Source organism: Procambarus clarkii, chromosome 9 (assembly GCF_040958095.1).
Source record: "Procambarus clarkii isolate CNS0578487 chromosome 9, FALCON_Pclarkii_2.0, whole genome shotgun sequence".
Lineage (NCBI taxonomy): Eukaryota > Metazoa > Arthropoda > Malacostraca > Decapoda > Cambaridae > Procambarus > Procambarus clarkii.
Genome location: NC_091158.1, coordinates 28,699,415 through 28,725,152, shown reverse-complemented (window position 1 = coordinate 28,725,152; position 25,738 = coordinate 28,699,415). Strand labels below are relative to the sequence as shown.

The following is a 25,738-nucleotide window of genomic DNA, read 5'->3' as shown; positions in this document are numbered from 1 at the left end:
AGCGAACAAGTTTGTCCCAGTCCAAAAGGAAAACAGAGAAATGAAGATGAGAAACCCATGGTTTAATCAAAGATGTAGGCTAGCTAAGCAGCAAAGTAAAAGGGCATGGAGAAACTATAGGAATAACAGGACACTGGAGAGCAGAGAAAGATACCAGAATGCCAGGAATGAATATGTCAGGATGAGAAGAGAGGCAGAAAGACAATACGAAAATGACATCGCAAGCAAGGCAAAGACTCAGCCTAAATTGTTGCATAGCCACATTAGGAGAAAAACAACAGTAAAGGAACAGGTTATGAGATTAAGGATAGGGGCGGAAGGATTCACTACAAATGACAAGGAAGTGTGTGAGGAATTGAATAAGAAATTCCAGGAGGTCTTCACCTTAGAACAAGGAGAAATTCCAGAGGTAAGTGAGGGAATAGCTAACCAGGAACCACTGGAAGAGTTTGAGATTACCAGTGGGGAAGTAAGGAAGTGTTTACTAGAGTTGGACGTGACAAAGGCTATAGGCCCAGATGGAATCTCCCCTTGGGTTCTAAAGGAAGGAGCAAGAGAACTGAGCCTACCACTCTCCATAGTGTATAACAAATCACTGGCAACAGGGGAACTGCCAGATATTTGGAAAGCAGCTAACGTAGTCCCGATATACAAGAAAGGGGATAGACAGGAGGCACTGAACTACAGGCCAGTGTCCCTAACCTGCATACCATGCAAGCTGATGGAGAAGATTGTGCGAAAAAAACTAGTGGAGCATCTGGAGCGAAGGAACTTTGTAACACAGCATCAACATGGGTTCAGGGATGGCAGGTCCTGCCTCACAGGGTTACTTGAATTCTACGACCAGGCAACAAAAATAAGGCAAGAAAGAGAAGGGTGGGCAGACTGCATATTTTTGGATTGTCAGAAAGCCTTTGATACAGTGCCACACAAGAGGCTAGTGCGAAAGTTGGAGATGCAGGCTGGAGTGAGAGGGAAGGTACTCCGGTGGATAGAGGAATACCTAAGCAACAGGAGACAACGAGTCTGTGTGAGGGGTGAGGTCTCAGATTGGCGAGACGTCACAAGTGGAGTCCCGCAGGGGTCAGTCCTTGGACCTATACTGTTTCTGGTATATGTAAATGATCTCCCAGAGGGTATAGATTCGTTCCTCTCAATGTTTGCCGACGATGCAAAAATTATGAGGAGGATTGAAACAGAGGATGATAGTAGGAGGCTACAAGATGACCTGGATAGACTGAGTGAATGGTCCAACAAATGGCTGTTGAAGTTCAACCCGAGTAAATGCAAAGTAATGAAACTAGGAAGTGGAAACAGGAGGCCAGGCACAGGATACAGAATAGGAGATGAAGTACTTAATGAAACAGACAGAGAGAAAGATCTAGGAGTTGATATCACACCAAACCTGTCTCCTGAAGCCCACATAAAGAGAATAACGTCTGCGGCATATGCGAGGCTGGCTAACATCAGAACGGCGTTCAGGAACCTGTGTAAGGAATCATTCAGAATCTTGTACACCACATATGTAAGACCAATCCTGGAGTATGCGGCCCCAGCATGGAGCCCGTACCTTGTCAAGCACAAGACGAAGCTGGAAAAAGTCCAAAGGTATGCTACTAGACTAGTCCCAGAACTAAGAGGCATGAGTTATGAGGAAAGGCTGCGGGAAATGCACCTCACGACACTGGAAGACAGAAGAGTAAGGGGGGACATGATCACAACCTACAAAATCCTCAGGGGAATCGACCGGGTAAACAAGGATGAACTATTCAACACTGGTGGGACGCGAACAAGGGGACACAGGTGGAAGCTGAGTACCCAAATGAGCCACAGAGACGTTAGAAAGAACTTTTTCAGTGTCAGAGTAGTTAGTAAATGGAATGCATTAGGAAGTGATGTGGTGGAGGCTGACTCCATACACAGTTTCAAATGTAGATATGATAGAGCCCAATAGGCTCAGGAATCTGTACACCAGTTGATTGACGGTTGAGAGGCGGGACCAAAGAGCCAGAGCTCAACCCCCGCAAGCACAATTAGGTGAGTACAATTAGGTGAGTACACACAGCTGGGGGTGCTGGTGGCTGAGTGGACACACACACACTCACACACACACACACACACACACACACACACACACACACACACACACACACACATACACACACACACACACACACACATTCACACACACACACACACACACACTCACGCACACACACACACACACACACATACACACACACACACACACACACACACACACACACACACACACACACACACACACACACACACACACACACACACACACATATACACACACACACACACACACACACACACAGGGGCCTCGTAGCCTGGTGGATAGCGCGCAGGATTCGTAATTCTGTGGCGCGGGTTCGATTCCCGCACGAGGCAGAAACAAATGGGCAAAGTTTCTTTCACCCTGAATGCCCCTGTTACCTAGCAGTAAATAGGTACCTGGGAGTTAGTCAGCTGTCACGGGCTGCTTCCTGGGGTGTGTGTGTGTGTGTGTGTGTGGTGTGGAAAAAAAAAAATTAGTAGTTAGTAAACAGTTGATTGACAGTTGAGAGGCGGGCCGAAAGAGCAAAGCTCAACCCCCGTAAAAACACAACTAGTAAACACACACACACACACACACACATACACACACACACACTCACACACCCTTCCTGTCTCCACACACTCACTACGTGTGATATATCAATGAGAAAATCAGTAGGAGCCATGAGGAGGATTCGAACCTTCTCATGGCTCTAGCTGCCTACATACATTAATACATATATATATATATATATATATATATATATATATATATATATATATATATATATATATATATATATATATATATATATATATATATATATATGTCGTACCTAGTAGCCAGAGCGCACTTCTCAGCCTACTATGCAAGGCCCGATTTGCCTAATAAGCCAAGTTTTCCTGAATTACTATATTTTCTCTAATTTTTTTCTTTTGAAATGATAAAGTTACCCATTTCATTATGTATGAGGTCAATTTTTTTTATTGGAGTAAAAATTAACGTAGATATATGACCGAACCTAACCAACCCTACCTAACCTAACCTAACCTATCTTTATAGGTTAGGTTACGTTAGGTAGCCGAAAAAGTTAGGTTAGGTTAGGTAGGTTAGGTAGACGAAAAAACCTTAATTCATGAAAACTTGGCTTATTAGTCAAATTGGGCCTTGCATAGTAGGCTGAGAAGTGCGTTCTGGCTACTAGGTACGACATATATATATATATATATATATATATATATATATATATATATATATATATATATATATATATATATATATATATATATATATATATATATATATATATATATATATATATATATATTAGTATATTTTGGTAGCAGTCTTTCCTGTAGACATATATTATTATATCTGACCGAAAAAGTAAGATTAATAATTCTAACACGAATTTTCTCAATATTTCTTATGGTTATTTCCCCTGTTGATGGTAATTGAAAAATCAATTCTCCAAAATTCATTTTTATTTCTAGTCTGACGTGACACTTGAACGCGTTTCGTAATAACTTATTACATTTTCAAAGACTTTAGTTTACACACACACACAACTATAATTTTGCAAACGCTAAACAGAGTTTAAACAACTTTCATTTTATACCTGCATTTGGGTGAGGTGATATGTTACAACAGTTTTGGATGAGGTGAAAACAAACTTTCAACACAAGACAGAACACGAAACAATGGGTATAATAATTTGTAAGTTAAAGGGAAGAATGGAAGTAACTGCAAAGGGCCTATTGGCCCATATTTCTTGATGCTTCTATATTGGTGCGGAGTCTTGAAGTGGGTAGAATGCACAACTATATTCTACCCACTTCAAGACTCCGCACAGATTCAAGACTTTTTTTCACATCTCCCGTCCACGAGGCTAACCATAGCTCGTGCTTCTTGCCCCGCTCCTGTGCCAGGTAAGTTACGGGCTCACCATAGCCCGTGCTACTTGGAACTTGTTCCGAGTAGCTGAATCTATAACAACAACAACAAACTCTGTTTAGCGTTTGCAAAGTTATAGTTGTGTGTGTGTGTAAACTAAAGTCTTTGAAAATGTAATAAGTTATTACGAAACGCGTTCAAGTGTCGTGTCAGACTAGAAATAAAAATGAATTTTGGAGAATTGATTTTTCAATTACCATCAACAGTGAAAAAAAACATAAGAAATATTGATAAAATTCGTGTTAGAATTATTAATCTTACTTTTTCGGTCATATTTAATAATATATATATATATATATATATATATATATATATATATATATATATATATATATATATATATATATATATATATATATATATATATATATATATATTGGTGAATGTTAGCAGCAGGTTGTCATTTAAACATGTTTCACTGAATATGACAGCATAGTCCCAGTTGATTATTTTCTTGTTTAGGGCTTCTGTCCCTCTGACTAGTGCTCTTGCATCTGGGTTTAAGTTAATTGGAAGGGGGGATTTCTCTACATGTCATATTTGTTCAAGGTTGACTAAAAGAAAACAAATTAACTCTATAATGTATTATAATTATTATAATTTACACAATGTTTCGAACCTACATGATTCATTCTCAAGTGAGGAGACAGAAGGCAACATCCTATTTATATCACTGGGATCTAAAGACACTCTCGTTAACCACAGAGGGTTTTGTCAGCCACACTCAGAAAACAAAGAACAGTCGTAGAAAAGACTTACTAACCTTTAGTCTTCCAGGGCTGTGGGCCACACTGAATGTTCCTTCCATTGATGACCTCAGCTGCTTCCAAGATTTTAATGAAGGAATCCTCAGCTCAACGAAGCCAGACACGTGATGTTCTTCATCAACAAGCATGTAGGATCCTGTGCCTTCAAAGTTAAGAGAAGTGGTGCCCAAGCTGCCGACCACGTCAACGTTGATGGTGGTGCCATCCCAGGCTCCCACTGTCTTAACATTGACCGGCTCCCAGTAGCTGGCCGCAGAGAACGCCTTCACCTGGACATACAAAGTTGCCAACTATTATACGCTATATTGTTTATAACAATATGAATGTTAACATCTGAATGTTAAGTAGAGTAGGAGAGTTTAATATGGTGTCATCTGAATGTTTTAGAGAAGGAGGGTTTAACATGGTGCCATCAAAATATGTGGAGAAGGTTGATTTAAGATAGTGACATGTGAATGTTCAGTAGAGAAAAACATTTAACAAGGTGCCATCTCAATATTTAGCAGAGCAGGAGAGTTTATGTAGGAGAGATCTAAATGTTTAACAGAAAAGGCGTGAGGGTTTAAGATAGTGGCATCCGAATGTTTAGGAGAGAATGAGGGTTTAGGACAGTGACATCTTAATGCTTAGAAGAGAAAGACAATATAAGTTAGAGACATTCAAATGTTTAATAGAGAAGAAAGGATTATGATAGACGACATTTGAATGTTTAGTAAGGAAGGAGGTAGTTTAGAAGTGTTTATCCCTCATCAAGTGTTGGTTCCTTAACTAGTGATGGTCCCTCAACTAATGATGGTCCCTTTACAAGTGATGGTCCCTTAACTAGTGATGGTCCCTTAACTAGTGATGGTCCCTCCACTAGTGATGGTCCCTTAACTAGTGATGGTCTCTCCACTAGTGATGGTCCCTTAACTAGTGATGGTCCCTCCACTAGTGATGATCCCTCCACTAGTGATGGTCCCTTTACTAGTGATGGTCCCTCCACTAGTGATGGTCCCTCCACTAGTGATGATCCCTCCACTAGTGATGGTCCCTTAACTAGTGATGGTCCCTCCACTAGTGATGGTCCCTCCACTAGTGATGGTCCCTCCACTAGTGATGGTCCCTCCACTAGTGATGATCCCTCCAGTAGTGATGGTCCCCTCCACTAGTGATGGTCCCTCCACTAGTGATGATCCCTCCACTAGTGATGGTCCCTCCACTAGTGATAGTCCCTCCACTGGTGATGGTCCCTTTACTAGTGATGGTCCCTTAACTAGTGATGGTCCCTCCACTAGTGATGGTCCCTTAACTAGTGATGGTCCCTCCACTAGTGATGGTCCCTCCACTAGTGATGGTCCCTTAACTAGTGATGGTCCCTCCACTAGTGATTGTCCCTCCACTGGTGATGGTCCCTTTACTAGTGATGGTCCCTTAACTAGTGATGGTCCCTCCACTAGTGATGGTCCCTTAACTAGTGATGGTCCCTCCACTAGTGATGGTTCCTCCACTAGTGATGGTCCCTTAACTAGTGATGGTCCCTCCACTAGTGATGATCCCTCCACTAGTGATGGTCCCTTAACTAGTGATGGTCCCTCCACTAGTGATGGTCCCTCCACTAGTGATGGTCCCTTAACTAGTGATGGTCTCTCCACTAGTGATGGTCCCTTAACTAGTGATGGTCCCTCCACTAGTGATGATCCCTCCACTAGTGATGGTCCCTTTACTAGTGATGGTCCCTCCACTAGTGATGGTCCCTCCACTAGTGATGATCCCTCCACTAGTGATGGTCCCTTAACTAGTGATGGTCCCTCCACTAGTGATGGTCCCTCCACTAGTGATGGTCCCTCCACTAGTGATGGTCCCTCCACTAGTGATGATCCCTCCAGTAGTGATGGTCCCCTCCACTAGTGATGGTCCCTCCACTAGTAATGATCCCTCCACTAGTGATGGTCCCTCCACTAGTGATGGTCCCTCCACTAGTGATGGTCCCTCCACTAGTGATGATCCCTCCACTAGTGATGGTCCCTCCACTAGTGATGGTCCCTCCACTAGTGATGGTCCCTCCACTAGTGATGATCCCTCCACTAGTGATGGTCCCTCCACTAGTAATGATCCCTCCACTAGTGATGGTCCCTCCACTAGTGATGGTCCCTTAACTAGTGATGGTCTCTCCACTAGTGATGGTCCCTTAACTAGTGATGGTCCCTCCACTAGTGATGATCCCTCAACTAGTGATGGTCCCTTAACTAGTGATGGTCCCTCCACTAGTGATGGTCCCTTAACTAGTGATGGTCCCTCCACTAGTGATGGTCCCTCCACTAGTGATGGTCCCTTAACTAGTGATGGTCCCTCCACTAGTGATTGTCCCTCCACTGGTGATGGTCCCTTTACTAGTGATGGTCCCTTAACTAGTGATGGTCCCTCCACTAGTGATGGTCCCTTAACTAGTGATGGTCCCTCCACTAGTGATGGTTCCTCCACTAGTGATGGTCCCTTAACTAGTGATGGTCCCTCCACTAGTGATGATCCCTCCACTAGTGATGGTCCCTTAACTAGTGATGGTCCCTCCACTAGTGATGGTCCCTCCACTAGTGATGGTCCCTTAACGAGTGATGGTCTCTCCACTAGTGATGGTCCCTTAACTAGTGATGGTCCCTCCACTAGTGATGATCCCTCCACTAGTGATGGTCCCTTTACTAGTGATGGTCCCTCCACTAGTGATGGTCCCTCCACTAGTGATGATCCCTCCACTAGTGATGGTCCCTTAACTAGTGATGGTCCCTCCACTAGTGATGGTCCCTCCACTAGTGATGGTCCCTCCACTAGTGATGGTCCCTCCACTAGTGATGATCCCTCCAGTAGTGATGGTCCCCTCCACTAGTGATGGTCCCTCCACTAGTGATGATCCCTCCACTAGTGATGGTCCCTCCACTAGTAATGATCCCTCCACTAGTGATGGTCCCTCCACTAGTGATGGTCCCTCCACTAGTGATGGTCCCTCCACTAGTGATGATCCCTCCACTAGTGATGGTCCCTCCACTAGTGATGGTCCCTCCACTAGTGATGGTCCCTCCACTAGTGATGATCCCTCCACTAGTGATGGTCCCTCCACTAGTAATGATCCCTCCACTAGTGATGGTCCCTCCACTAGTGATGGTCCCTCCACTAGTGATGATCCCTCCACTAGTGATGGTCCCTTAACTAGTGATGGTCCCTCCACTAGTGATGGTCCCTCCACTAGTGATGGTCCCTTAACTAGTGATGGTCTCTCCACTAGTGATGATCCCTCCACTAGTGATGGTCCCTCCACTAGTGATGATCCCTCCACTAGTGATGATCCCTCCACTTGTGATGGTCCCTCCACTAGTTATGGTCCCTTAACTAGTGATGGTCCCTCCACTAGTGATGATCCCTCCACTAGTGATGGTCCCTTAACTAGTGATGGTCCCTCCACTAGTGATGATCCCTCCACTAGTGATGATCCCTCCACTAGTGATGGTCCCTCCACTAGTGATGGTCCCTTAACTAGTGATGATCCCTCCACTAGTGATGGTCCCTCCACTAGTGATGATCCCTCCACTAGTGATGATCCCTCCACTAGTGATGATCCCTCCACTAGTGATGATCCCTCCACTAGTGATGGTCCCTCCACTAGTGATGGTCCCTTAACTAGTGATGGTCCCTTAACTAGTGATGGTCCCTCCACTAGTGATGGTCCCTTAACTAGTGATGGTCCCTCCACTAGTGATGATCCCTCCACTAGTGATGGTCCCTTAACTAGTGATGGTCCCTTAACTAGTGATGGTCCCTCCACTAGTGATGGTCCCTCCACTAGTGATGGTCCCCTAACTAGTGATGGTCCCTTAACTAGTGATGGTCCCTCCACTAGTGATGGTCCCTCCACTAGTGATGATCCCTCCACTTGTGATGGTCCCTTAACTAGTGATGGTCCCTCCACTAGTGATGGTCCCTCCACTAGTGATGATCCCTCCACTAGTGATGGTCCCTTAACTAGTGATGGTCCCTTAACTAGTGATGGTCTCTCCACTAGTGATGGTCCCTTAACTAGTGATGGTCCCTCCACTAGTGATGGTCCCTTAACTAGTGATGGTCCCTTAACTAGTGATGGGCCTTAACTAGTGATGGTCCCTTAACTAGTGATGGTCCCTTAACTAGTGATGATCCCTCCACTAGTGATGATCCCTCCACTAGTGATGGTCCCTTAACTAGTGATGGTCCCTCCACTAGTGATGGTCCCTTAACTAGTGATGGTCCCTCCACTAGTGATGGTCCCTCCACTAGTGATGGTCCCTCCACTAGTGATGGTCTCTCCACTAGTGATGGTCCCTTAACTAGTGATGGTCCCTCCACTAGTGATGGTCCCTTAACTAGTGATGGTCCCTCCACTAGTGATGGTCCCTCCACTGGTTATGGTCCCTTTACTAGTGATGGTCCCTCCACTAGTGATGGTCCCTCCACTGGTGATGGTCCCTCCACTAGTGATGATCCCTCCACTAGTGATGGTCCCTTAACTAGTGATGGTCCCTCCACTAGTGATGGTCCCTCCACTAGTGATGGTCCCTTAACTAGTGATGGTCTCTCCACTAGTGATGATCCCTCCACTAGTGATGGTCCCTTAACTAGTGATGGTCCCTCCACTAGTGATGATCCCTCCACTAGTGATGGTCCCTTAACTAGTGATGGTCCCTCCACTAGTGATGGTCCCTTAACTAGTGATGGTCCCTCCACTAGTGATGGTCCCTCCACTAGTGATGGTCCCTTAACTAGTGATGGTCCCTCCACTAGTGATTGTCCCTCCACTGGTGATGGTCCCTTTACTAGTGATGGTCCCTTAACTAGTGATGGTCCCTCCACTAGTGATGGTCCCTTAACTAGTGATGGTCCCTCCACTAGTGATGGTTCCTCCACTAGTGATGGTCCCTTAACTAGTGATGGTCCCTCCACTAGTGATGATCCCTCCACTAGTGATGGTCCCTTAACTAGTGATGGTCCCTCCACTAGTGATGGTCCCTCCACTAGTGATGGTCCCTTAACTAGTGATGGTCTCTCCACTAGTGATGGTCCCTTAACTAGTGATGGTCCCTCCACTAGTGATGATCCCTCCACTAGTGATGGTCCCTTTACTAGTGATGGTCCCTCCACTAGTGATGGTCCCTCCACTAGTGATGATCCCTCCACTAGTGATGGTCCCTTAACTAGTGATGGTCCCTCCACTAGTGATGGTCCCTCCACTAGTGATGGTCCCTCCACTAGTGATGGTCCCTCCACTAGTGATGATCCCTCCAGTAGTGATGGTCCCCTCCACTAGTGATGGTCCCTCCACTAGTGATGATCCCTCCACTAGTGATGGTCCCTCCACTAGTAATGATCCCTCCACTAGTGATGGTCCCTCCACTAGTGATGGTCCCTCGACTAGTGATGGTCCCTCCACTAGTGATGATCCCTCCACTAGTGATGGTCCCTCCACTAGTGATGGTCCCTCCACTAGTGATGGTCCCTCCACTAGTGATGATCCCTCCACTAGTGATGGTCCCTCCACTAGTAATGATCCCTCCACTAGTGATGGTCCCTCCACTAGTGATGGTCCCTCCACTAGTGATGATCCCTCCACTAGTGATGGTCCCTTAACTAGTGATGGTCCCTCCACTAGTGATGGTCCCTCCACTAGTGATGGTCCCTTAACTAGTGATGGTCTCTCCACTAGTGATGATCCCTCCACTAGTGATGGTCCCTCCACTAGTGATGATCCCTCCACTAGTGATGATCCCTCCACTAGTGATGGTCCCTCCACTAGTTATGGTCCCTTAACTAGTGATGGTCCCTCCACTAGTGATGATCCCTCCACTAGTGATGGTCCCTTAACTAGTGATGGTCCCTCCACTAGTGATGATAGCGTCTCGTGTAGCGTCTGCAGGACAATACTCGTGTAGTGTCTGCAGGACAATACTCGTGTAGTGTCTGCAGGACAATACTCGTGTAGTGTCTGCAGGACAATACTCGTGTAGTGTCTGCAGGACAATACTCGTGTAGTGTCTGCAGGACAATACTCGTGTAGTGTCTGCAGGACAATACTCGTGTAGTGTCTGCAGGACAATACTCGTGTAGTGTCTGCAGGACAATACTCGTGTAGTGTCTGCAGGACAATACTCGTGTAGAGTCTGCAGGACAATACTCGTGTAGTGTCTGCAGGACAATACTCGTGTAGAGTCTGCAGGACAATACTCGTGTAGAGTCTGCAGGACAATACTCGTGTAGAGTCTGCAGGACAATACTCGTGTAGTGTCTGCAGGACAATACTCGTGTAGTGTCTGCAGGACAATACTCGTGTAGTGTCTGCAGGACAATACTCGTGTAGTGTCTGCAGGACAATACTCGTGTAGTGTCTGCAGGACAATACTCGTGTAGAGTCTGCAGGACAATACTCGTGTAGTGTCTGCAGGACAATACTCGTGTAGAGTCTGCAGGACAATACTCGTGTAGAGTCTGCAGGACAATACTCGTGTAGTGTCTGCAGGACAATACTCGTGTAGTGTCTGCTGGACAATACTCGTGTAGAGTCTGCAGGACAATACTCGTGTAGAGTCTGCAGGACAATACTCGTGTAGTGTCTGCAGGACAATACTCGTGTAGAGTCTGCAGGACAATACTCGTGTAGTGTCTGCAGGACAATACTCGTGTAGTGTCTGCAGGACAATACTCGTGTAGAGTCTGCAGGACAATACTCGTGTAGAGTCTGCAGGACAATACTCGTGTAGAGTCTGCAGGACAATACTCGTGTAGAGTCTGCAGGACAATACTCGTGTAGAGTCTGCAGGACAATACTCGTGTAGCGTCTGTAGGACAATACTCGTGTAGTGTCTGTAGGACAATACTCGTGTAGCGTCTGTAGGACAATACTCGTGTAGCGTCTGTAGGACAATACTCGTGTAGCGTCTGTAGGACAATACTCGTGTAGCGTCTGTAGGACAATACTCGTGTAGCGTCTGCAGGACAATACTCGTGTAGCGTCTGTAGGACAATACTCGTGTAGCGTCTGCAGGACAATACTCGTGTAGTGTCTGCAGGACAATACTCGTGTAGTGTCTGCAGGACAATACTCGTGTAGTGTCTGCTGGACAATACTCGTGTAGTGTCTGCTGGACAATACTCGTGTAGTGTCTGCAGGACAATACTCGTGTAGTGTCTGCTGGACAATACTCGTGTAGTGTCTGCTGGACAATACTCGTGTAGAGTCTGCAGGACAATACTCGTGTAGTGTCTGCAGGACAATACTCGTGTAGTGTCTGCAGGACAATACTCGTGTAGTGTCTGCAGGACAATACTCGTGTAGTGTCTGCAGGACAATACTCGTGTAGCGTCTGCAGGACAATACTCGTGTAGCGTCTGCAGGACAATACTCGTGTAGCGTCTGCAGGACAATACTCGTGTAGTGTCTGCAGGACAATACTCGTGTAGTGTCTGCAGGACAATACTCGTGTAGTGTCTGCAGGACAATACTCGTGTAGCGTCTGCAGGACAATACTCGTGTAGCGTCTGTAGGACAATACACGTGTAGTGTCTGCAGGACAATACTCGTGTAGTGTCTGCAGGACAATACTCGTGTAGTGTCTGCAGGACAATACTCGTGTAGTGTCTGCAGGACAATACTCGTGTAGTGTCTGCAGGACAATACTCGTGTAGCGTCTGCAGGACAATACTCGTGTAGCGTCTGTAGGACAATACACGTGTAGTGTCTGCAGGACAATATATATAAACTCTTACTGTCATTCCAACGTTACTTCTGCTCTTGGATATCTGGTTTACAATGTGAAGATAGAGCTCTATGTCTTCAGTAACAGGAGACTCAACACTGAATGTGAGAGTTGCGTCCTCCAGGTCACTTCCTCTCAGCTGTCCGTCGGCTGCCAGAGACATCTGGTGAAAACACAAATAATATGTATTAACTTTGATATCAATTTGCTTCAATAACAGTCTATTAGTTATTATGTAAACTGTACGACTTCCACATGTCCTATTTCTGATCACCTTCTATTACCTTCGGATATCGGGTGACCAAGGCAAAGAAGTGTAACAAATCAACAGCAAAATTTAGCAGAGACCGTATAGAGAAGGGGACTACCACGCACAAAGCGACAATGTGGGACTTGCCACTAAGTAAAAGTCAGAACACAAGTCTTAGACGTAGAGAACTTGAAGCCCTGACTGATGGCCCAGGACGACACATCATCAGTCGCAAGTTGGAGCGGCGTTGTAGGAAAGTTGAGGCATCACCTCGACTATGAGGAAAAGAGTTGTGCGCTACCCTGAAGAACACCCTCGAAATGGGGAAAGGAGGCAGAGAAGGGGGCATCAAATCTTACTTCAAAGGAACGACGAGAGAGGAAACCATAAAGGAAGAGTGGGAGATTGCCGCGGAGGACAAAAGAATGGAGCTGGGAAAAGAATGGTACCCTGGGAAATATTGTACTTCCAGGTGGCATCATAATCATTTTCCAAGTCAAAAAGAAGAGCAATCATAGAGGACTTAGAGGCAAAGGCAGAATTAATGTAGATCTCCAGGTTCACTAAAATGTCAGAGTTGCCATGACACTTGTGAAAGGCAAATTGAGAGTGAAAGAGGATGCGATAGTGTTATAAAAACCACATAAGATGAACATTAAACATATGTATGTAGAACGTGCAGTCGCAACTCATCAAAGCGATAAGACGAAAATCCTTGGGCAGTAAACAAGAATTAAAGGGGGTTTTTCAAATAGGAAGAACAATTGTTGCAAGCCAGTTTTTGCAGACAGATGCCATCTCTCAAATTGGATTGTAAATACTCGGTAAATACTGAAAGGCACCCTGAGGAAGATGGCAAAACATGTTATAAGGGAGTTGTACTAAGTTCTGAAACTCAAGAAGAGACTGACGAGAAAGAAAATTTGGAGATGGTCCATATCTGTCCTAATTGCAGAAAAGTGCAAACCCTGTTCATTTGCTACCAACTCCGGATCCGCAATGACAGAAACATGGAGACGAAGGACATTCAATAGGTTTGGAGCAAACGTGCCACCAATATTACAGATAATCTTCCAAATCTGAGGGACAGTGATGTCAACTGTAATGGTGGAAACATAGGATTACCAGCTTTCTGGTTTAGAAGTATAGTTGGCCCTAAGGGCCAAAAGACTCACCTTTCAAAACTAAAGAAAAGAATCAAGAGTCAGTCGGCACTGGTGTCTCTTCCAAACTACATGATTACAACATACACCTCTAGGACAATCCAAATTCCATCTGTAAATGCACTTCCGTGTACCACCCAGACATTGCGAGAAATAGAAAGTAGAGCAACGTCCAAGAGGGTGCTGCAAAAAGGAGGAGCCTGAGAGTGAGAGATCAGACAGACATGGTGGAAACAGGAGTGTATGTGGTGAAAATATTCCAGTCCGTCTTATCAAATCGCCAACGAGGGAACGGGATAAGAGGGCGGAAAGAGAAGAGTGTGGTAAGGATGGGAAAATGGCCAATATTAAAGAGCTCATCAAGAACCCTCCATGACAGGTCTAAATAACTGGAGGACAAGCAGACGAAAAGATCAAGACAGGAAAGGGAGTGTGCGAGGCAACATGAATAAGGTTGTTAGAATTTAGAGGAGACAGTGGACAAGAGAGGATGAAAGGTTCCACCTCACCTCACCAGGGGTACCTCACCAGCGGTACCTCACCAGGGGTACCTCACCAGGGGTACCTCACCAGCGGTACCTCACCAGGGGTACCTCACCAGGGGTACCTCACCAGCGGTACCTCACCAGGGGTACCTCACCAGGGGTACCTCACCAGCGGTACCTTACTAGGGGTACCTCACCAGGGGTACCTCACCAGCGGTACCTCACCAGGGGTACCTCACCAGGGGTACCTCACCAGGGGTACCTCACCAGCGGTACCTCACCAGGGGTACCTCACCAGGGGTACCTCACCAGCGGTACCTCACCAGGGGTACCTCACCAGGGGTACCTCACCAGGGGTACCTCACCAGCGGTACCTCACTAGTGGTACCTCACCAGGGGTACCTCACCAGTGGTACCTCACTAGGGGTACCTCACCAGGGGTACCTCACCAGTGGTACCTCACTAGGGGTACCTCACCAGGGATACCTTACCAGGGACAGGACCAGAGGCAGAATCAAGGGCAACAGGAATGACCATGGCCAGATCAGCAGACTCCACTACTAAGACAGAAGAGGCAGGAACCAAGACAGTAGAGGAAAGTGCAGGAAGGACGGAAGTCTTTTTACCCACAGGGAATGAAGAGGGAGAGGAACCAGGTTTCCGTTTCTGACAGACACAGGCGTGCCAGTAGCGACGCACTGGACAACGGCCTCCTGTCTTAGATGGAGAGGGAGAACGATGGGGACAAGTGTGGGACAAAAGAACGAAGAGAAAGTGAAGGAGGGGGACAGACGAAAGAGGAAGAGGGAGAGGGAGAGAACCAGCGCTAACCACGCAAATAGGAGACGAACGGGAAGATGGGATGGAACAGTTAGTCAGAGCAGGGAAAGGGACATAGCACACAAGTGCTATCATGAGAAACGATTATCAGTATGATAATTGTTTTTCCAGATCCAGTCCCAGTTCAGCAGACCATGGTGGTTAGACATGTCCTAAACAACGGAAACTCTTGGGCTGGCAGGGCGGGAGAAGTCCTAAACAGACTACAATTAAAAACCATGATTCTTGATAGAGGATCAGACCTTTGATAGAGGATAAAGGACCTTTTTCATCAGAAGTTCTTCTGATGAAAAAGGCTGCCTATGATCCAACAATCCTAAGGCGCATCATAGAAAAACAAATTAGCAGCATTGCAGTAGCAGGAGGCACTCACATCTTTACAGACGGATCGATTGACACAGAATATATGTGTGCTGGCACTGCTCTTTGCACGGACAGCGAACAGGCCTATTGGAGACAGGGAGGACCAGTATCATCGACCCAAACTGAGCTGTTTGCCATACAACAGGCATTCACATATGTGATTGCACAAAACACACAAAGTGCAATCATACACACAGACTCAAAAGCTGCACTTCAAATATTAGGGGAAAAACAGGGGAAAGACAACGTGGAAATAATTACCACCATTTTGTATCTTGGAGCAGAAGCTAAAGGCAAAAGTCTCAACATAACCCTAAACTGGATTCCATCCCATGTTGGAATCCCAGTAAATGAGAAAGACGATGAAACTGCTAAATTGGCAACTCGTCATCCAGTGATCCACAAAACAATCCAACCCAGCCTAGAGTACATATAAAACACCATAACCAAAAAGCTCTCACACCTCAACAAAGCCCATTTTCACTGGAGAGTAGCAGAAGGTTCGCCCTCTGCAATATGGTATCTTCAGGTCACCAAGTTAGGCAGGTGAAATATCTCGAAAGGAATCCACAGGGAAATAGCAGCTCGGTTATACTGACTACATCTAGGTTACAGATGCAACTGGGAAATTAGTGAGCCTAGACATAGGGAATTCATCTGCCAAACAATAACAGAAAAAAAACTACTTCACTATCTCCTGGAATGTGAAACAACCAACGACCTTAGAAGAGCTTTAAGAGTCCCTGAATCTTTCAGTAACCACCGTGAAGCAGTCACCACTGCCACTTTTCTGGTCAAAAGAGGTGTCCAGCAGCTGGACACATAAATACTGTCAAGTAGTATGCTCCCCCGCGATGGCTGCCTGACGATTAAATGCGACCTCAGCATACAGTATACTTTGATTGACTCAAAAAACAATTCTACCATCACGGGGGAGAATACTACTTGACAGTATTTATGAGGGTGTCCAGCTGCTGGACACCTCTTTTGACTAGAAAAGTGGACGATCTCTGGAACCTGTAGGTGCGGGACTGGGATGTAGACCTCCTGGGGCTCGTGCGGCCCAGGGTCTGCTTCAGGAGGCTGGTGTCGTTCTTGCCCTTGATGGGGTGGTTCTTCTCCGGCCCTGACCACGGCGGTCTCTGGGTTTGGAGTCCCTGTGCCGTCTTTCACCAACTTCGAGGTCAACTCTGGAACTCTCAGTTCCTGCGACGGTGCTGGAACCAATCGTATTGGCATTTGCCTTTTCATTAGAGACTTTCGGCGCCGTGGAGAGGGGGAACCTGCAGCAGGGGTAACAGCTTCTCCTCCATATCAAACTACCCTGGCTTTGCGCCTTGGAGAGGCCACTCAGACCGACAACCAGAGCGCAACTCCATAGTCTCCTGAGACTGATAGATGCCTACTACTACCACTTACGGGCTATCCATGCCCGAACTACCTCTTGGGTGACTTAATCTTCATCAATCAATCTCGCTCCCATCACACATACAGCCCCCCTCTCATGTGACAGGTAAGTCCACTACGGGCTCACTATAGCCCATGCTTCTTGGAACTTTTGTTCTCAGTAGCTGAATCTAAAACAACTGCATCCTGCCTTATAACCCTTTACCCCTTCCCCGCTACCCAACCCACCTACATCTCCCCTCTTTCCCTCTCCCTATCCCTCCCCTATTACACCCTCTCTCTCCATATCTGAATATATCAACAGCCTCAACGAAATGCATTATTTACTGCAGATCAAATTATAAAGTGAACTTTGGAGATTTAATTTCTCAGTTTACTTTATAGTGAAGAAGATCATAAGAAATCTATAGAAGATTCGTTATAGATTCACTGATGTAATACTTTTGGCTACCACAGGACATCAAAATACTTACATTGTGTGTTTCCCCAGACGGCAAATGTATCTCAAATCTAGTCGTGATATTCAGGTTATTTTCAGCAACTACAAACCCAAGTTGTGATCCGAAGTTAAATCTGCAAAAAAATAACAGAAATAAAAAGATTACCGACACTCAAAAATTAATTTGCATAAATTTATCTAATGGTAAGTAATATATGCCTTTTATAAATTTAGCGAATTAAATGTTTTAATTTGTAATTAAACAGCAATATTTGGTAAAATAAAATAAACAAATAATTCATCAGGAGATGAGGTATGTGCGTGACTCCAGGAGGGATGACTGTGTTATACCGTCCCACAGACAAGCGTCCCAGCGGACAAGCGTCCTCAGCGGACAAGCGTCCCCAGGGACAAGCGTCCCCAGCGGACAAGCGTCCCCAGGGACAAGCGTCCCCAGCGGACAAGCGTCCCCAGGGACAAGCGTCTCCAGCGGATAAACGTCCTCAGCGGACAAGCGTCCCCAGCGGACAAGCGTCCCCAGCGGATAAACGTCCTCAGCGGACAAGCGTCCCCAGCGGACAAGCGTCCCCAGCGGACAAGCGTTCCCAGCGGACAAGCGTTCCCAGGGATAAGCGTCCCCAGGGACAAGCGTTCCCAGGGACAAGCGTCCCCAGCGGACAAGCGTCCCCAGGGACAAGCGTCTCCAGCGGACAAGCGTTTCCAGTGGACAAGCGTCCCCAGGGACAAGCGTCCCCAGGGACAAGCGTCCCCAGGGACAAGCGTCCCCAGCGGACAAGCGTCCCCAGGGACAAGCGTCTCCAGTGGACAAGCGTCTCCAGCGGACAAGCGTCTCCAGTGGACAAGCGTCTCCAGTGGACAAGCGTCTCCAGCGGACAAGCGTCTCCAGCGGACAAGCGTCTCCAGTGAACAAGCGTCTCCAGTGGACAAGCGTCCCCAGCGGACAAGCGTCCCCAGGGACAAGCGTCTCCAGTGGACAAGCGTCTCCAGTGGACAAGCGTCTCCAGTGGACAAGCGTCTCCAGTGGACAAGTGTCTCCAGTGGACAAGCGTCTCCAGTGGACAAGCGTCTCCAGTGGACAAGCGTCTCCAGCGGACAAGTGTCTCCAGTGGACAAGCGTCCCCAGGGACAAGCGTCCACAGGGACAAGCGTCTCCAGCGGACAAGCGTCTCCAGCGGACAAGCGTCTCCAGTGGACAAGTGTCTCCAGTGGACAAGCGTCCCCAGGGACAAGCGTCTCCAGTGGACAAGCGTCCCCAGGGACAAGCGTCCCCAGGGACAAGCGTCTCCAGCGGACAAGCGTCTCCAGCGGACAAGCGTCTCCAGTGGACAAGTGTCTCCAGTGGACAAGCGTCCCCAGGGACAAGTGTCTCCAGTGGACAAGCGTCCCCAGGGACAAGCGTCCCCAGGGACAAGCGTCTCCAGCGGACAAGCGTCTCCAGCGGACAAGCGTCTCCAGTGGACAAGCGTCCCCAGTGGACAAGCGTCCCCAGGGACAAGCGTCTCCAGCGGACAAGCGTCCCCAGGGACAAGCGTCCCCAGGGACAAGCGTCCCCAGCGGACAAGCGTCTCCAGTGGACAAGCGTCTCCAGTGGACAAGCGTCTCCAGTGGACAAGCGTCTCCAGTGGACAAGCGTCTCCAGTGGACAAGCGTCTCCAGTGGACAAGAGTCTCCAGTGGACAAGCGTCTCCAGCGGACAAGCGTCTCCAGTGAACAAGCGTCTCCAGTGGACAAGCGTCTCCAGTGGACAAGCGTCTCCAGTGGACAAGCGTCTCCAGCGGACAAGCGTCTCCAGTGGACAAGCGTCTCCAGTGGACAAGCGTCTCCAGCGGACAAGCGTCCCCAGCGGACAAGCGTCTCCAGTGGACAAGCGTCTCCAGTGGACAAGCGTCTCCAGTGGACAAGCGTCTCCAGCGGACAAGCGTCTCCAGCGGACAAGCGTCCCCAGCGGACAAGCGTCTCCAGTGGACAAGCGTCTCCAGCGGACAAGCGTCTCCAGTGAACAAGCGTCTCCAGTGGACAAGCGTCTCCAGTGGACAAGCGTCTCCAGTGGACAACCGTCTCCAGCGCACAAGCGTCTCCAGCGGACAAGCGTCTCCAGTGAACAAGCGTCTCCAGCGGACAAGCATCTCCAGCGGACAAGCGTCCCCAGGGACAAGCGTCCCCAGCGGACAAGCGTCTCCAGTGGACAAGCGTCCCCAGGGACAAGCGTCTCCAGCGGACAAGCATCTCCAGCGGACAAGCGTCCCCAGGGACAAGCGTCTCCAGCGGACAAGCGTCCCCAGCGGACAAGCGTCTCCAGCGAACAAGCGTCGCCAGCGGACAAGCGTCCCCAGGGACAAGCGTCCCCAGCGGACAAGCGTCTCCAGCGGACAAGCGTCTCCAGCGGACAAGCGTCTCCAGCGGACAAGCGTCTCCAGCGGACAAGCGTCCCCAGCGGACAAGCGTCCCCAGGGACAAGCGTCTCCAGCGGACAAGCGTCCCCAGCGGACAAGCGTCTCCAGCGAACAAGCGTCTCCAGCGGACAAGCGTCCCCAGGGACAAGCGTCCCCAGCGGACAAGCGTCTCCAGCGGACAAGCGTCTCCAGCGGACAAGCGTCTCCAGTGGACAAGCGTCTCCAGTGGACAAGCGTCTCCAGCGGACAAGCGTCTCCAGCGGACAAGCGTCTCCAGCGGACAAGCGTCTCCAGCGGACAAGCGTCTCCAGCTGACAAGCGTCCCCAGGGACAAGCGTCCCCAGTGGACAAGCGTCTCCAGTGGACAAGCGTCTCCAGTGGACAAGCGTCTCCAGCGGACAAGCGTCTCCAGTGGACAAGCGTCTCCAGTGGACAAGCGTCCCCAGCGGACAAGCGTCCCCAGCGACAAGCGTCCCCAGCGGACAAGCGTCCCCAGGGACAAGCGTCCCCAGCGGACAAGCGTCCCCAGGGACAAGCGTCCCCAGCGGACAAGCGTCCCCAGCGGACAAGCGTCTCCAGTGGACAAGCGTCTCCAGTGGACAAGCGTCTCCAGTGGACAAGCACCTCCAGCGGACAAGCGTCCCCAGCGGACAAGAGTCTCCAGTGGACAAGCGTCTCCAGCGGACAAGCGTCTCCAGTGGACAAGCGTCTCCAGCAGACAAGCGTCTCCAGCGGACAAGCGTCTCCAGTGGACAAGCGTCTCCAGCAGACAAGCGTCTCCAGCGGACAAGCGTCCCCAGTGGACAAGCGTCCCCAGCGGACAAGCGTCCTCAGTGGACAAGCGTCCCCAGCGGTCAAGCGTCTCCAGCGGACAAGCGTGTCCAGCGGACAAGCGTGTCCAGTGGACAAGCGTCTCCAGTGGACAAGCGTCTCCAGCGGACAAGCGTCCCCAGCGGACAAGGGTCTCCAGCGGACAAGCGTCTCCAGTGGACAAGCGTCTCCAGTGGACAAGCGTCTCCAGCGGACAAGCGTCCCCAGCGGACAAGCGTCCCCAGTGGACAAGCGTTCCAGTGGACAAGCGTCCCCAGTGGACAAGCGTCCCCAGCGGACAAGCGTCCCCAGTGGACATGCGTCCCCAGGGACAAGCGTCCCCAGCGGACAAGCGTCCCCAGCGGACAAGCGTCCCCAGTGGACAAGCGTCTCCAGCGGACAAGCGTCTCCAGTGGACAAGCGTCTCCAGCGGACAAGCGTCCCCAGCGGACAAGCGTCCCCAGTGGACAAGCGTTCCAGTGGACAAGCGTCCCCAGTGGACAAGCGTCCCCAGCGGACAAGCGTCCCCAGTGGACATGCGTCCCCAGGGACAAGCGTCCCCAGCGGACAAGCGTCCCCAGCGGACAAGCGTCCCCAGTGGACAAGCGTCCCCAGGGACAAGCGTCCCCAGCGGACAAGCGTCCCCAGTGGACAAGCGTCCCCAGGGACAAGCGTCCCCAGCGGACAAGCGTCCCCAGTGGACAAGCGATCACTGCGTCACAACCTCACTGACGCCAAAGACACAACTGGCTGCCATTTAGTGACCCCTCCAGGACAGTGCTGGTTTTCACTTGGGGATTACCAGACAATTGACATCAGTGTGCTGCCAGGCTGTTCCCACTCCTACCCGTGTTGGACCTCTCCCACAAGGAACATTGATCCATATTTGTCTTGGTCACATCATTTCACCAAATTCCATTGGAGCGATGTTTCCGAGACGGGCATCACGATGCTCTTCATAAGCATCATTCCGCCTAGCACTATTGGGCTTTTCTTCATAGAAGGTCACCTCATACATAGCAAGTCGCTCGTTGACGAAATATTTGCAGCACCTTCAGCTATTTCTCATGACTCTATATTATTAGCACAGTCATGTGAATCTTCGTTGAGTCCAGGCTAGACTTGCTGATTGACACCGATTGTCAGCACTTTCGTCAAGAAGCTTCTTGCCAGTGTGCCACCATTCAGCAAATTTGGCAGTTCTCAAAGGATGAAACTTGCAAGTTATCATCTGTATAACAGCGCCAAATCTCAAAGTTCATGACAGGAAGCATTCTTGGACATGTAAATTATGTATCTTACCAATCCTGGAATATACAGCATGAGTGTCGAGTAATTATCTTGTCAACAACAAGACGAAATTGTGAAGAGTAAAAAGGCAGAGGCGCACGCACACGCACGCACGCACGCACGTACGCACACACACACACACACACACACACACACACACACACACACACACACACACACACACACACACACACACACTTGACAGTTGAGAGGCGGGACCAAAGAGCCAGAGCTCAACCCCCGCAAGCACAACTAGGTGAGTACACACACACACACACACACACACACACACACACACACACACACACACACACACACACACACACACACACACACACACACACACACACATGTTGCCGGATGTGGCAACAAGAAACTTTCTAAGTCAACACGTCAAGGGACCGACAAGAACGAGAGGAGGGGATGAACCAGCCTTGCTTGATCTGATATTTACCCTAAATGAGTCGGATATAAGGGAAGTTAAGTTGGAAGCCCCCTTGGGAATGAGTGATTATAGTGTATTGAGCTTTGAGTACCTGGTTGAGCTAGGAATTATCACCCCCAAAAAAGAACTGGGAAACAAAGGGCTGGCGTACCGAAAGGGAAACTATGAGGAGATGAATAAATTCCTATGGGATATACATTGGGACACAGAACTCGGAACCAAGTCCGTACAAGACGTGATGGACTATGCCACCCAAAAATGTCAGGAGGCTGTAAGTAGGTTTGTCCCAGCCCAACAGGAAAAAACAGAGAAGCAAAGGAAGAATCCGTGGTTTAATAGGGAATGTATGAAAGCAAAGGAGCTGAACAAAAGGGCATGGAGGAACTTCCGTAATAACAGAACACCAGAAAGTAGAGAGAGATACCAGAGAACCAGGAACAAGTATGTTAGTGTGAGAAGAGCAGCTGAGAAAAGGTATGAAAATGATATAGCTAATAAAGCCAAGACCGAACCAAAGCTACTACACAGTCACATCAGGAGGAAGACAACAGTGAAGGAACAGGTGATGAAACTTAGGGTGGGCGAGGACAGGTACGCAGAGAATGACAAAGAGGTGTGTGAAGAACTCAACAAAAGGTTCCAGGAGGTCTTTACAAAAGAACAGGGAGAAGTCACGGCGCTAGGAGAGGTGGCAGCAAACCAGGTGACCTTGGAAAGGTTCGAAATTATAAGAGATGAGGTCAAGAAGCACCTCTTGGAGCTGGATGTGAGAAAAGCTGTTGGGCCGGATGGAATCTCACCATGGGTATTGAAAGAGTGTGCAGGAGCACTTTGCTGGCCACTCTCCATAGTGTATAGTAGGTCACTGGAAACGGGAGACCTACCAGAAGTATGGAAGACTGCTAATGTAGTACCAATATTTAAAAAGGGTGACAGACAAGAGACACTGAACTACAGGCCAGTGTCCTTAACTTGTATACCATGCAAGGTGATGGAGAAGATTGTGAGAAAAAACCTAGTAACACATCTGGAGAGAAGAGACTTCGTGACAACCCATCAACATGGGTTCAGGGAGGGTAAATCTTGCCTTACAGGCTTGATAGAATTCTATGATCAGGTGACAAAGATTAAGCAAGAAAGAGAAGGATGGGCGGACTGCATTTTTTTGGACTGTCGGAAAGCCTTTGACACAGTACCCCATAAAAGGTTGATGCATAAGCTGGAGAAACAGGCAGGAGTTACCTGGTTGATACCTGGTTGATGAGGTTCTGGGAGTTCTTCTACTCCCCAAGCCCGGCCAGAGGCCAGGCTTGACTTGTGAGAGTTTGGTCCACTAGGCTCTTGCTTGGAGCGGCCCGCAGACCCACATACCCACCACAGCCCGGTTGGTCCGGCACTCCTTGGAGGAATAAATCTAGTTTCCTCTTGAAAATGTCCACGGTTGTTCAGGCAATATTTCTTATGCTTGCTGGGTGGACGTTGAACAACCGCGGACCTCTGATGTTTATACATGTTGTTCTCTGATTGAGCCTATGGCACCTCTGCTCTTCACTGGTTCTATTCTACATTTTCTTCCATATCGTTCACTCCAGTACGTTGTTATTTTACTGTGTAGATTTGGTACTTGGCCCTCCAGTATCTTCCAGGTGTATATTATTTGATATCTCTCTCGTCTTCTTTCTAGTCAGTACATTTGGAGGGCTTTGAGACGATCCCAATAATTTAGGTGCTTTATTGCGTCTATGCGTGCCGTATATGTTCTCTGTATTCCCTCTATTTCAGCAATCTCTCCTGCTCTGAAGGGGGAAGTGAGTACTGAGCAGTACTCAAGACGGGACAACACAAGTGACTTGAAGAGTACAACCATTATGATGGGATCCCTGGATTTGAAAGTTCTCGTAATCCATCCTATCATTTTTCTGGCTGTCACAATATTTGCTTGGTTATGCTCCTTAAACGTTAGGTCGTCAGACATTATTATTCCCAAATCCTTTACATGCTGTTTTCCTACTATGGGTACATTTGATTGTGTTTTGTACTCTGTATTATGTTTAAGGTCCTCATTTTTACCGTACCTGAGTACCTGGAATTTATCACTGTTAAACATCATGTTATTTTCTGATGCCCAGTCAAAAACTTTATTAATATCAGCTTGAAGTTTTTCAATGTCTTCAGCCGAGGTAATTTTCATACTGATTTTTGTGTCATCTGCAAAGGATGATACGAAGCTGTGATTTGTATTTTTGTCTATATCTGATATGAGAATAAGGAAAAGCAGCGGTGCAAGGACTGTGCCCTGAGGTACAGAGCTTTTAACTGCACTTGGACTAGATTTTATATGGTTGACCGTTACTCGCTGAGTCCTGTTTGACAGAAAACTGAGTATCCAGCGTCCTACTTTACCGGTTATTCCCATTGACTTCACTTTGTGTGCTATCACGCCATGGTCACATTTATCGAAAGCCTTTGCGAAGTCCGTGTAAATCACATCCGCATTCTGTTTTTCTTCTAATGCCTCAGTGACTTTGTCGTAGTGCTCAAGTAGCTGTGAGTGGCACGATCTTCCCGCTCGAAATCCATGTTGGCCTGGGTTGTGAAGGTCATTTGTCTTCATGAAATTGGTGACCTGACTCCTAATAACTCTCTCAAATACTTTTATGATGTGCGATGTTAGTGCAACTGGTCTATAATTCTTTGCCAATGCTTTGCTCCCTCCCTTGTGTAGAGGGGCTATGTCTGCTACTTTAAGTGCATCTGGTATCTCCCCCATGTCCAAGCTCTTCCTCTACACTATACTGAGTGCCTGTGCTACCGGCACTTTGCATTTCTTTATAAATATTGAATTCCATGAGTCTGGACCTGGGGCCGAGTGCATGGGCATGTTTTCAATTTCTCTTTCAAAACTTAGTGCGCTCGTGTTTATATCAGTTATATTTACAGGGGTTTGAATATCCCGCATAAAGATATTGTCTGGATCTTCCACCTTCATGTTGTTTATTGGAGTGCTAAACATGTCCTCATACTGCTTTTTTAGGATTTCACTAATTTCTTTGTCATCCTCCGTGTATGAACCTTCACTTGTACGAATAGGTTCAATACTGGCAGTGGTTTTTGCTTTTGATTTCGCATATGAGAAGAAATATTTTGGATTTTTCTTTATTTCCTGAATTGCTTTCTGTTCTAACTGCCTTTCTTCAGTTTCATATGAGTGTTTCAATTTCCGCTCGATTTCTTCAATCTCCCTATTTAAATTATTCCTTCTTTGACGGGAAATTCGTGTATGCATAAGCAGT

At 47.9% G+C, this 25,738-nt stretch overlaps 1 protein-coding gene across 1 annotated transcript in view; it reads right to left on the bottom strand.

Moving 5' to 3' along the window:
* The window catches only part of LOC123766095 (uncharacterized), a 902,969-nt gene that overhangs the window by 375,029 nt on the left and 502,202 nt on the right, over positions 1 to 25,738 (bottom strand). Inside the window, exons 30-32 of the mRNA XM_069321294.1 lie at positions 17,521 to 17,620; positions 12,550 to 12,702; positions 4,782 to 5,054 (exon numbers count right to left, since the gene is read on the bottom strand). Of these exons, the coding sequence (XP_069177395.1) occupies positions 4,782 to 5,054; positions 12,550 to 12,702; positions 17,521 to 17,620 (526 nt within the window). The remainder of the gene's footprint in view (positions 1 to 4,781; positions 5,055 to 12,549; positions 12,703 to 17,520; positions 17,621 to 25,738) is intronic.